Genomic DNA, 14,114 nt, shown 5'->3' on the forward strand with positions numbered 1-14,114 from the left:
AGCGCAAGACCAAGACCAAGACCAAGACCAGGTGTATTGGCGCAAGACCAAGACCAAGACTGGCTAAGTCTCGTCTTGTTCTTGCATTTGGGCAACACTAATAGAAACGAATACCTTTAAATGTTGAATGTATTATTTTATTCCTCTTTTTAAGGTATTTAAATAAAAATGGCAGGTCAGACAATTCCGCGCTATCTGCTTTGATAAGTTTGTTGGGGGCTGAAATGGACTCCAATATGTCTTGGCACAATCATGTCGATGGAACTGAAACGGCTACTTCTAAAAAGCTTGGAACACTGTTCCGAACCAGAAAACTGTACACACCTCATTAAAATAGACGAAAGGTTTGAAACAACCTAATAGCAAAATTTCCTCATAACGTCATTTTAATGTAGCAAGAATCAATGAAGTGATACTCTGATGCAATATTTTGAAATGAAACTATGAATTTTCCATGCTCTTAAAAATATTTTATTGGAATTATTTTGTACATTTGAAACTGGTAATTTCTAATTAGACAACAATTCAATTTATTTAAAGTGAAAAAAGCGGTGGCAACACGTTAATTAGTAGCAATGCGTTTCCAATACCTTCCAATTTATGTTCATGAACCTCAAAGCATATACAGTAATTTACCTCTTGATATAAAACTATTTAGTAAATTTGAAGGTATAAACGATCTAGTATTATGTTACATTGAAAATCCTTCTTGAGACAAAGCGTACTTTACAAACAAACGATAATAGTTTTATTGTCGTTCAATAAATAACGTACTCTTACTCCCAGGTATTTTTATTTTTCCCATAAGAGGTCTATGGTTCTCATGGAAGGTCAATCAATCACAATTTTTTCTTCCATTTGATTGAAGTATACCTTTTCCCTATATGATGTTGATATAAAACTCATTGAAGGAATTATTTAACATTTTTGAAATATTTTATTCAGCAAGACTGCAAAATTGAACCAGTTTTTAATAAGAATGAATGAATATACGATTTCATTAGAATATTTTTTCAAATTTCAGATATCGTTTTCAATCCATCACAAACATTCCATTTTAGTATCTGTCTTGATATCTTTCTGGCTGATACCTAGGATCCGGATTACTTCTTATCCAGTCCAGAGCCCTTTGAATGGCTACAGGAATTGGTGGAGGAGTTGGTAGATGAGCACCAGTAGGCTGAAATCCATTTTCGTCAGCAACGTACGTTAAAGAAATTGGAGTGTTATCTGGAGCAGTATATCTAAAGCCGCCTCTTGCTTCGTTTGCTTCTAATTGCGGACTACCAAAGTTCTTCACTCGACCTGCTTCTTCTGCTGATATGCCGTTCTCAGTGTCATAACTGAAAATTCGTAATGAATGAAAATGTGAAATGACTATCAATATTTGAGATATGTTACTTTTTTTTTAGCAAACCACAAGTTAGATGACGTAGATTATTAGTATTATAATTGTTAATAGGGGGTTGTCCTCAAGGATATGCGCTTTCTGCACGGAATACAACCAAATGAACAAAAGGGTTACTATTTTTTATGTAAGATAATGAAAAAAAAATGTAAGGGGTTCAGAAAATGTATTGACCATATTATAGGGTCTGATTATAAATCCTTTTTGTATGTGCTTACAAACAACACGCAATCAAACCTCAGCCACTGTGTTCACCAGATTTGGCTCCCTGCGACCTTTTTCTGTTCTCATTTTCTACAACGTATAAGTTTCGTTGTTGTTTTTCCCACCTATTTTATGATAGTAGAGTCAATGTTGAGTTGTTCTCTGCAGCTTCGATTTTTTTTCTGCAGCCCTTTTGTTGTTCGGTTTGGATGTTGTGAGTGTGGACGTGTGTGACTGGTCGAGAGTTAGTTGCGTCCCGTGTCTGTTCGTTCTTTGGTTTTATAAGGTTTTGTATAATGTCGTTTATAGCATTTTCTAGTGGTTCATGAATGGTTGTTAGTTATTTGTACCAGCCACTGTAGATGCTGTCAATTCCTGGTGCCTTCCAAATGGGTATTCTCTTGATCAAACTTTGTATTTCTTTTAATCTTTTTGTTATACGAAGTGTTTTGTTTATGTGTTCCGAAACTTGTTATTCTGTTTTTATCCATGATACTGTATGGTTTTGTGTTATAAGTTTGTTCCGGATGTTTTACCAGAATGTTGTTATTTGTTTTCCACCGGATGGAATCATCGTTATTTTGTTTTCCAATATCATGCTATTGTAATATGTTCTCGCTGAAGTTTAATAGGTTACGAGTATTTTGTTGTTTCAGTTCATTTGATTCGTCGTATTTCTTCAATCTAGTACTCTATACTGCTAATTTTTATTTTGGAGTGCCAAAAACTACTCCTGTTCTCATTATTATCATCATTACCACAATGTTGTGTATTTAGTTTGAAATAGTGGACAATGAAATTTTGAGGCTTTACCCAGTATTTGTTTGAAGGTGGTCGACAATGTTTCGTAGTTTATCTCATCAGTTCGGGCTTCCATTGTCTAATATAATATAAATTGATTTGAAAACTCTGAAAAAAAACAATTAAAAAATTAATAAATTATCAATAACCCAGTTATCACCCGAAGACGATTGTGGATACTAACAATCGAAACGTCGTGACATAACTTGGTTTGAAATCTTTATTTTTTTTTTTCATTTTTTGTTAATAATAGTTTTTAATTTTCATTTTTCGGCTTTTATTGATATTTCATATTTTATTTGTTTGGTTGTTGACTTGTATGTTATTTCTTCTTAATTTCAGTTTTTTGTTTAATGAAATTGTTATTTTCGGTTTATCTTATTAATTTTTTAATTGTTTCTTTAGGATTTTCAAATCAATTAATATTATATTAGACAATGGAAGTCCGAACTGATGAAATACTTCACCCAGTATACTTTTTTTGGGTATATGTTGGCCATTTGACATATAATTATTATTTGAAAAAATCTGTATAAAATCTGTTTTCCTGTTAATCGGGAGCTGTCGCTCCCATTCGAACGACAACTCTCAGAAGTTGAGAAACTTGTGCAAGCTACGGACTAACGAGGTTTCACCTTTCAACGTGTGATTCCTAACACGGTTGCAGAATCCTTCCAGCTTCAACCAGAAAAATTATCTCGAGAAAAATGTCTGGTCGAGGCGGGAATCGAACCCACGACCTTCCGATTGTGAGTCGGGCGCACTACCACCGCGGACAATTCCACAACGTATTAAGAAAAAACTGTCTGTCCTTTTGTAGTACTGTTCCTTATATGAACAGATGAGTTATATTTTTCAGAAGCTTATATAGAGAAGTGTTATTGTATTTCTCACCTCCATCTGTAGGATCCATCTGAATTCGGACCTTCTTGTGTTTGACTGAGAATTCGAATTGAAGCTCCTGGAGAACTGTATGGCCTATACTGAGCGGCCGTTAGTCCAATAATCATCAAATTACAAATCTGTAAGATAAAAATGCAGATATTACTCTCTTACAAATTGATAGTTGTTTTCGAAATATATGAATTATCTGAGACCAGAACTGCGAGTGAACTTCAATTCAAGTTCCCACAATAGGGTTGGGATCAACACTATTATTCATTCGAATAACACGTGTTTCATCAAACAATAGCTCATACTGACTAAATTCCACGTGTTTTATATGATATTGTATAATTAAATAAAGAATAGGGTATGATCATATATTTATTGTTTCAAGGCGAATGTGCCTTTTAGCTATTTCCGAACATTTTCAGTCATATGACCTTCATCAGGGGAATTCTGAAAAGTGAAGAGCATTAATTGTGAAACTAAAAATAAAAAATAAAAATTGAAAGAAGTTTCACTGATAAAAATACGACATAGAAAGTTATAGATAGTATTATAAAGGTCACTCACTTGTCAGAATTTCTCACAAAAAGTATCGCTCCAAACAGAATGATTTTGTGAACATTGTTGTAGAAATGTTATATATCATATACAGGATGTAACTGAATAAGTGTAAAACATTTAAGGAGGTGATTCCTCATCGAAAAAAAGATTGGATCTGTCATATGAAGAAACTTCATTGAAGCATCCCTTGTTAAGATACAGCCCCTTGAAGGGGGTACATAAAATTTGTATAACATTTTTTTTCACAAGCACTGAAAAAGTTGAAATTAACCTGACGTTTTGTACTACCAAAAATACACTTAGCCAGTAATTTATTTGGTTTACCCTATGGTTGTAAGGGATGGAAAACGCAACCCCTAAAATGAATTTCCAATGTAACTTTTTGTCCTATTATTTGTTAACCATTTGAAAATTTATTTCCAATAGCTTGTCTCATTCTAAACAAAAACTCTCTCTTGGGTTTTTTGCCCAAAATAAACCAGTTCGCAGCAAAAAATTATTTTACAACAACCTGAAGGGCTAATCACCATATAAACGAATCGGCGGCTTTGTCGAGTGTGAATAAGTGTGAGCCACAATAAACCCTTGCAGGAAGCGGTGGAGGGTGCAATACAACCACTCACTTATGACCAAACCTAACCTACCCATAGGATATTTACATCTTTTGGTGAAGCGACCAGTAACATCGTTCGTTATAAAAAGACTTGAACGTGGCTAACAGAACAAATAATAATTCAAAGTAATTCATTAAGAACAATAAAAACAAAACTTCAGTGTCAGAAAGTTCAGAACTATATTGACACGTGGTTCTTGCTCAAAACTTTATATTGGTCAAACGGATGGAACCTATTTCCCAAGAACAAAAGAACATAAAAGTAATTTCTTGAATGCAAAGACCAATTCCACATTTGCAAACCATTTTATGGCAGTGGAGTATGAGCTCAACCACTCCTATGACGTGTTGCATTTATAAGATTTTAAAATCAGTATTTCAGAAAGCTAGGAAATTATCAAACTTGGGAATTGAAAAAAATCACCGAATGACTATTTGAAAACTGGTGATTAGTTCATTACCTGTCCATTTGCTGAGTTGCTGATATTTCTTAGTTTATACTTCAACTCTGGTAAAATGATTGGTTATTCAGTAGGCGGTCATATAATTGAAATTGGCATTTGAAGCACCAATTCAGTCAGCATAAATACGCCTGAGGAAGCTAATGTGATTTATAACACGTGTAACACTTTACTTGAATACGTTAAGGATTTTCATCAAGTTTTGGCAAATTCCATTACATATAAGGAGTATTCAGTAGTAACAGTAGTAACTAAGACGACAGCAACTCGAAGGGTGAGGAATTCAACCAAATCTTACTGAGCTATTCAGTATGAAGATGATTTTCCTACTCAGAATTGGTTAGTCCCCCAATAAAACTAAGTTACTCTTCCAATTCCACAACTAGCTTCTCATGATTATCTAAATCTCTCTGAGTAAGTGTCAAATTATAATAAAAAAATGATTTCGTGTTTCGAAAGTATTTTTCTTTCGTGTAATTCAATGTTTATATGAGAGTAGTTGTTTCAGAAGGGTTTTTTCTTCCAGTTTGTGTCTGGAAGTACCTTCTTTGCATGATCTACATATCTTTGTAGAGTTAATTTCTTGAAATCTATTTTTTTTCCATTCTTTGGAAGATTCCTTCATTTTGTTGTATGGAAATGGAGAAATGGAAAGCCTTTCTTTCCCACAAACATTTTCCTTTTCAGTTTGTAGTCCAAACTTTCGGAAAAGAAATAAATCAGATGAGGATGCTATATAGTGTATGAAAGAGGTTGAATTTCACTTGAATGGAACACTGTTGATGGCGGACATCCGATATTTCAGATGTCCGCCATTTTTTTTTTGTTTTTTTGGTAGTATTTAAAGAAATAAATCGTTAAAATTAATTTGTTCAAAACAAACTGTTTAATAAATGAAGAAAATATTAATTAAAAAACGGCTTTTTTCAGAATATCAAAGAGAAATTAAAATTATTATTTAAAAAAATCGTTCCTTAATATTCATATTCAGTAGCAAAAAAATTGTCAATCAACAAATGCGTTTTCAAGCCATAAAAAAATGTTCAAACAACGATTTTATTTTTAAAAATTATTATACTCATCACTGATGAAACTGCCCCCAAAATAATTCCAAATATCTTATAAACAATACATGTGTTTATAACAAATTTTTAAACAAATAGAGCTGAAAATTATGAAAAATAATTTTTATGTAACTTTGAATAATGAGAATACGAATAAATCTGAATAAACATTTTTTTTTCGTTGCTTTAATTGAATTTTTCACTTTTTAACGTTTTTTTTTTCATTTTCAAGGAAAGCTTCAAGAAGTGAACCAGATTTGAAGTTTTTAGTTTAAAAATTATCAGGGTTTGTATGTAAATTCAAAACTTGTAAAAATTTGTTGATTGACTATAATATGTCTAATAAAATAATCACGGAAAACATTTTTTTCCATGGATTTCCGTTTATTCAAGTGTCTGGAAGGTATGTGAATTTTGTTTTATTATTAATGTTATTTAATGGGTTAAAATAATCTTTATTGTTCAAATGTCTGTATCGGTCAGCGCGGCCGGGCATGGCCCGCTTTTAGCGCTATTTTCGCTTCCAAATTAAAATTATAAATATTTGTGATAGAGTTCCAGAAGGCCAGACTTTTTTTCAGGAAATTTCCTCTTCTTTAATGATCTTTTCTTAAATTTCAGATATCTTCAATATTTTCCAATATATGTGCAAAAAACCAAACCCACCTTTTTTTATCTAAACTGTTTATGACTTCTGCAATTCTTTCAAGCCCCTCTTGAAATTTTTCGAAAAGATGCTAGAGGTCATTTCGAATCAAATGAGCTCTGAATCATAATTTTCGGTGCCCTTGGACAGAAGTTCCAAAAAAAGGACCTTGTGACCCAGACTATTATTGTCTCTCCAGTACCAATATGGATAACATTATGAGATGAAGCACTCAAGTCATCTATGAAATTAGGTACGACGTCATGTCACGAATGAGTTGAAGATAACTGAGACTCAAACATATATCGATGATGCTATCTCGGCTAGCCAAGTTCTCGTTGAGAGACAGCAATTTTGTTCTGGTGAGGGAAAAGTGTTTCCAATATAATCCAAAATATTGATAGAACTCCTGAAGCCACCAGTTATGAACATATACTTGCAAAATATTTGTGGAAATATATTTTCATTTGATGTTGAGGAACTCACCACCGTTTTCATATTGGATTATCTGCACTGGTCACTGATGCACTAATTGAAATTGGTTCAATGAGTCTGGTTTATATATCAAGGCGTTCTCAGGAACTGCAACAATCATCTTTCCGTAACGGTAATATGAATTTTTCGACGATATTTTTCTAGATCTATTCCACCTCGTTCTGAAAAGGTCAAACCACGCAAGGGAAAGGTGCGTCTTCATATTTTACATAATTTAAACATTTTATGGTAATGAGTCCATCTTGTCTTCAATTATAATGTTAATTTGGTTGGGTTGATGAGAATGTGCAATACATGTCGATGCAATAATTGACATTTCAATGTTTCTAATTCGTCTGTAAGTGCTAGTAACGCCATTTGCATATGATGTTACGTGTGTAAGCCACTGTATTTTTATATTCGAAACGATTCTGCTGCTGAACTTTTGTTGCAGCCAGGAAGTTACTGGTTTTTGAAAATTTCAGGTTGAAATAGAAAGTGGATTGGACGCTCCAAGGAGGATTCTACCGATAAAAACATCAAAAAAACTAAAAATATCATTTTGAATGACCGCAAAATGAAGTTGATAGAGATAGCTGAACCTCTGAAGATATCAAAAGACTATGTTGGACACATCGTGCGTTAATATCTGGGTACGCGAAAGCTCAGTTTGAAGAAATTCAAAAAAAGAGAATATTTGCAGAGATTTTCTCGATACGACTATGCCACGACAATAGATAGGAAAAAATGATCCTATGAAATGGCCATCGTGTTCAACCGACCTGAACCTCGTGCACTCTTCATTGTGGAGCCTCATTAAAGACAATGTTATAGGCTCAACTTTTGACAATATTGACGAATTGAAAGAAATAATAAAGATGGTTATTACTCCACATATGCCAAAAAACTGACATTGCAGTTGTATTGCCAATTGCATAGGCAGGGAATTTTCTGTGAAAATTCCTGCACTGACGCCAGTCGGATATAATCCAACGCCCTTAGTGGTATTAGCCAGGGGAGTAGTTGTTTTCTGATAGGCGTCAGTCCATTAAACCTATTGTGTAGCTATATAGAGACTGGCTTGAAAGTTTTGAAGTTCATTTGCTTTTGATTTATTCCAGAAACATTTCAGACTATTCCTGAATATTTATAAATTTTACAGGATATTCTGAAATGTTGAATAATGTTGAAGATTAATCTTCAAAAAAATGCAGGCATAACTAACAGTATATTCGTTGAAATAAATAGTCATAGAGACGTCAACGCTAGATTTCTATCAACTCCACTATCATTCTAATCAAGTTTTATAGCAACAGTTCACATAAAAGTGTAATGTAAAGTTGTTGCTGACGAAACAATTTTCATCATTTGCTGAATTATTACGAGTGTAAAGCCCTTTTAATCCACTGTCAGATGACCGCCACCTTCACCAAAATCATTGTTGATTGATTGAAATTTTCAGAAAATTTTGAATTTCCACATCAAAAGCTAATTCTATGACGTATTTGAAAGAGGCCCGATCATGAACTCATGAATAATTTGCATCAGAATAACCAATATAAATGTAAGAAACCTATTAGTATTTCACTTCTCCTTCGTTCATAGACAGGAAGAAACTTTTAAAGAAATTGAGGAAAAAATTAACATTGATGTAAACATCATGCACACAATTTTCTTCTGAATTAAAAAGGAAAGAAGTCTATCTGAATCAATTATTTACTAAATAAATACATTCAGTTAGGTATACGTGAAGTGTAGTAGAGAAAAAGTGATTTTTATATAACTCAATATTCAAATTGGAAAGTAGTTGATTCGGATGCTTTTTTTATTCATTTCTGAAAAAAGGTTCCGCCATTGTGAATAGATCTTAGCGATAGAAACATATAAACAAACAAATACACCTGGCATATTTTTCGTTGAAACTTGTTTATGGACACAGACACATACTCACGAAGCAGACGAAAACAACTCTCTGTGATGCACTGGTTTTATCACGCTTCAACTACTCGGATACTCTATATGGGCCATGTTTAACCAAACAGTATGCTCAGAAAATACAAAAAGTACAAAACTCGTGTCTACGGTTTATTCACGGAATTAGGAAATATCAAAGAATATCCCATAAGTTACGGGATACGGGGTGGATCACAATGGAAAATAGAAGGACATTGAATGCTGCTAATTTATATAACAGAATTATACAAACCAAAACGCCGCCTTATCTGTAAGAAAAATCACTTTCCGTACTGATGTTCACAATCTGAACATCAGATTTAAGGGTACTCTTACCCCACCTAGTTTTAAAACTGAATTTTTCAAGCGATCTTTCAGGTAAAATATTTGCCAAGTGATCAACTTGTTACCAAAAGAAATAAGAAATTCAGAACTTTCTGTTTTACGGAAAAGATTCAAACTACCTCTGTTCGAAAACCAATTTTAAATATAAACTGCCCAACCCTATACACTTTTCATCATTATGAGACAATAATAAGTCTTAGTAATGGACGTCCTCTTCAGCATCCCAATAGATATTGGAACAATCCCAATTTTTTTTATTTCATATATTACTTTTTTTTTGTTTCAGCTTAGGTAGAATCTTTTTGAGGTTGAGTGGAAGAATAACTCAGTAGCACTTGTACTAACTGAGGTAAACTTCGCCTTTTGTTATGTCAGCAACTAGCTCTAATTTATTTAAATATCTGTATGTAACTACAGCTGGGTATTATTATTATTATTATTATTATTTTTTCACCGTAGTGTGCGCTGGTCAGGCCCTATCCCCCGAAGCCCCGATACATTCGGGAGGGCGCGCCAGCATAATCAACCAATGACCACTCCCCACACCGTGGGGTAAGTGATCATTGGGTCCGAGAATCATGTGCCCTGAGCAAACGCAGTGAGCCAAGAATGACAGCCTTCTGCATCAATGCGGCTAAGATTTCTGCCTTAGTGCGGCAAGCCGGTATGATTTTGAGATTCGAGAGTAGAGAAGACATCATTCCACCAAGGACTCCAATAATCAGAACGACCATCTTGACAGAGTGATCTGGATAGAGCGGAGTTCGAAGAGAAAATCTCGACATTTTATCCGTTTTTCCTCCTCTTTTCTGACGATATTCGTCTCGCCAGGAGCTGAAAACTCCACGACAAATATCGTTTTGGTCTGGTGGTCGAGAAGGACTACATCAGGCTTATTAGCTTGTATGAGCCTGAGGGTGGGGAACGAATAGTTCCAATAAATTCGGCACTTCTCGTTCCCCACAACGGATTCAATATCCCTCGGAGCGTAGGGCAACACCGGTGTCTCGTCAATACCGTAAGAGTGCCGTAGATGGTAATATAGCACTCTTAGGGCCGCGTTATGTCGATGGATATAGGCCGAGACCGCATATGCTGGACATGCTGATAGCAAGTGCATTAGGGTCTCGGGCGCCTCGCGGCAGGCCCTGCACCTTGTGTCAGGAACCTCTATACCCATCACGTGACTGCGGTAGACTAAGGTGTTGAAGACACCATCCTGGCAAGCCATGATGAACCCCTCAGTTTCCGACTTCAGCCCACTCGACCTGAGAAAAGCGAACGTCAGGCGCTTTGATAAGCCAAGGTCTTCAATATTATTGAAGAAGACACCATGCATTGGCTTATCCCTGTGTTTCCGCAGAAGCAAGGTGATCTCTGCGGCTTTTATCTGAGCTTTTTGCTGAACGGGTTCCAACTCGGTGACAGAGTTGTAGTCACCTCGTTCAGAGTCGAAAACTATACCGAGTTCATCAGCTGCTCGAGCAGCTGCCCTAAGGAGAAATGCTCCAATTCCTGCTCTCTCATGGTCACGGACCATGCAGAGAAGGGGATCCGAACTCCTGACGACTTTACAGGCTGTATCCAGTACCATTCTGTCATGTAGACACTCCAAACTCAAAAGTCCACGACCTCCCTGTTGTCGGGGGAAGTACAACCGTGGAACGGACGATTTGGGATGCAAACTCCTATAGAGATGCATCATTTTTCGGGTCCTTACGTCGAGTTGATACAGCTCCTCCCGAGTCCACTTCACTACTCCAAACGAGTAGAGTACGATTGGAACGGCAAACATATTTGTTGCAGCAACTTTGTTCTTCCCCGACAGCTCCGATGACCAGATCTGTCGAAGTTTGTGCTGATACTTGCCGCGGAGAGAGTTTTTCACTGCAGTTACCTCTTGTGAGTGGCGTTGTTCCACCCCGAGGTAAGTATACGTCTCTCCGGCATCCAGATGGTGTAGGATGCTTCCATCTACGAGCTGCACATCCTCTCCGTAGTCCCCGCATCGTCCTCTTTTGAGATGAACCATTCCACATTTGTCTATCCCGAATTTCATACCGATAGCATGCGTGTACTCTTCCACCACCCTCAAGGACTGATGGAGATCCTTCTCTCCAGAGGCATAAAGTTTAAGATCATCCATATAAAACAGATAGGTGACCTTGTGCCTCCTGTTTCCGGGGGTGCCACAGTTATACCCTCGAGTGTTTCTGAGCGCAACGGATAATGGCAATAGTGAGATGCAGAATAAAAGGGGACTGAGGGAATCACCCTGAAATACACCCCTTTTGAAAGTGACCCACCCTGTTTGGACTCTTGCTTGACCAGATGTTATGGTGAAGCGAGTTCGCCAAAGTGGCGGGTACCGCAAGGCATCTGAGCAAATGCAAGATGAGCTCATGCGAAATTGTATCAAATGCCTTACGGTAATCGATCCAGGCCATAGAGAGGTTACGCTTATATTGTATCGAGTCCTGCGTTACACATCTATCGATGAGCAGGTTCTTTTTACATCCAGCGACTCCTCTCTTCGACCCTCTCTGCTCATATATCCGTTCGAACACTCGGTCAGCTGCGGTGAGTATTCGTGTGTATAAGATGCTTGTAAACAACTTATAACACGAATTCAAGCATGTTATCGGTCTGTAATTCTTAGGAATCGACAAATTTCCGTTTTTGGGGATGAGAACGGTCCGCCCCTCGACAAACCAATCCGGAATCGGCTGCTCTCCGTCCATCCATAAGTTGAAAACTCTGGCCAGATGGCGGTGGGTACTTGGTAGTTTTTTCCACCAATAAGTGTTCAGCCCATCTGGGCCTGGAGCAGCAAAGTTCTTGGAACCAACAAGGGCCCTTCGAACGTCATCCGGGGTTATCGGGTTGCGCAGTTCATTGAGCTCAGGCTGTCGAAGCTCTCTGTTGAAAGCTTCGAACTGCGCTAGGGCTGGAGTGTCTAAGCTGAGTGGCTGCGGGTGTTCATAGATATCCTTCCAGAAGGATTCCACCTGATCAGCAGTCGGCGGATTATCCACAACACGTGGAGGCTCTTGGAACCTAAGATTTTCCGCGATACTTCTCGCTCGCCTCACTAGTGACTTCTTAGCAGCCACTAGCATTCGTATCCTATCAAGGCAATGCTGTTTGGTAGTCAACAGCACGCCTTGGCTTAGAGTATGATGGATACGTCGTAAATTGGCGGCTATTCGCCGCACTGCGGGCGTGAAAGGCTTATTGGCCGCCCTGTAGTCCATCACACATTGGATACGAGACGCATGTTGTCTCGCCGACGTGATCTTAGCCTCCATCTTGTGTACACGCCGTTCTTATTATTAATATTTTTTTTTTCACCGTAGTGTGCGCTGGTCAGGCCCTATCCCCCGAAGCCCCGATACATTCGGGAGGGCGCGCCAGCATAATCAACCAATGACCACTCCCCACACCGTGGGGTAAGTGATCATTGGGTCCGAGAATCATGTGCCCTGAGCAAACGCAGTGAGCCAAGAATGACAGCCTTCTGCATCTGTGCGGCTAAGATTTCTGCCTTAGTGCGGCAAGCCGGTATGATTTTGAGATTCGAGAGTAGAGAAGACATCATTCCACCAAGGACTCCAATAATCAGAATGACCATCTTGACAGAGTGATCTGTTATTATTATTATTATATGAGGTTTTTACCTTTCTTTGAGAGTTTCCCAACTTTCTATTTAATGACGAGTAAATGTAAAGTAAGAACATATTTCCTTCTACAATTAAATGTGATTTCGTCCTGTTTCTGCTCACTCATAGTTTAGTAACAAGATTTCGAAGGAATTTCATGCATACTCCAATTTTTGTACTCATGTTCAATAGTAATAATTCAGTATTTTTATTCATTCATTTCAAGGGTGGGGATGCAAAACCCTAGCAAAACTCTAAAGAAAACCGTTTTCCTCGTTTAATTGGTATTTTTGAAGTATCTCCTCTGGTGTAACTGAGTTTGTCTACAGTAAAAAGTGTTGCAGAGGGGTACAGTAATTCTAAAGATGGCGTTCGAATAAGAGCTGTTGATTTGGAAACCCTTTTCAGCCCTTGCCTCCACAAATCGAGATCTAGTCATTCCAACTGGGCACATGTACCGCTTTTTTGCTCTCGATAAAAAAATAAATGAAGAAACTTAATACCTATCATAAACATTACAGAAAGTAGCTATGAAGATCAAATAAAATCAGCATCTATCAGCAACATGGCTTTCGGAAACTAAGATGAAAAAGCGACTTTCTATTCTATGTCACCCATATTTGGAATAACGCAATCGAGAAAGATGGATAGTCAAGGGTTATTGAGCCTGATATTTCTGAGGCCTTTGACCGTGTATGGCATGAGTGTTTGCTGGCCAAACTTCGATGCTATGGTTTGTCGGATCATTTTTGTGTATGGATCTCCAGTTTCCTGAAAGAACGTTTCCTGCAAGTGGAAGTGGATGAATTGATTAATTTTATCATCAACGCTGATGCTCCCCAGGGACTCATTGGAAAAAACTAAGCAGCAGGAGGTTGCATATCTTAATCAGGATCTAGAAGTAATTTCGACTTAGGGTGAAAGTAACCAGTTCCATTTCAATGCCACAAAAACGCAGGCATCGGTTTTTTCACGAAGCTAAATGTCTCCGAGCCGGATATGATAATGTCAGGACAGACAATTCCGCTTTCTGC

The 14,114-nt window shown here is 37.2% G+C and overlaps 1 protein-coding gene across 2 annotated transcripts; it reads right to left on the minus strand.

Moving 5' to 3' along the window:
* Positions 1 to 448: 448 nt before the first annotated feature.
* Positions 449 to 7,462, minus strand: LOC111509828 (endocuticle structural glycoprotein SgAbd-2). Of its 2 annotated transcripts, none has more exons than XM_023165658.2 (3): positions 7,136 to 7,462; positions 3,308 to 3,435; positions 449 to 1,343 (listed from the first exon to the last, which is right to left on the minus strand). In XM_023165658.2, exons 1-3 carry the CDS (start codon positions 7,145 to 7,147, stop codon positions 1,058 to 1,060), a joined length of 426 nt encoding a protein of 141 aa, XP_023021426.2. In that variant the 5' UTR covers positions 7,148 to 7,462; the 3' UTR covers positions 449 to 1,057. The 2 variants fall into 2 exon arrangements, with proteins under 2 accessions (XP_023021426.2, XP_023021427.2); XM_023165659.2 differs by having other exon boundaries at positions 7,139 to 7,227.
* Positions 7,463 to 14,114: the final 6,652 nt, after the last annotated feature.

This window comes from Leptinotarsa decemlineata, unplaced genomic scaffold (assembly GCF_025532065.1).
Source record: "Leptinotarsa decemlineata unplaced genomic scaffold, Ldec_3_MD MMD2_tig00000505_RagTag_RagTag, whole genome shotgun sequence".
In the NCBI taxonomy this organism is placed as follows: domain Eukaryota; kingdom Metazoa; phylum Arthropoda; class Insecta; order Coleoptera; family Chrysomelidae; genus Leptinotarsa; species Leptinotarsa decemlineata.

Bases quoted from the DNA above. Each gene is read 5' to 3' on its own strand.
- LOC111509828 (XM_023165658.2), bottom strand. The intron at 1,344-3,307 runs GTGAGAAATACA...ACGAATTTTCAG, and splicing joins GATGGATCCTACAGATGGAG to TTATGACACTGAGAACGGCA.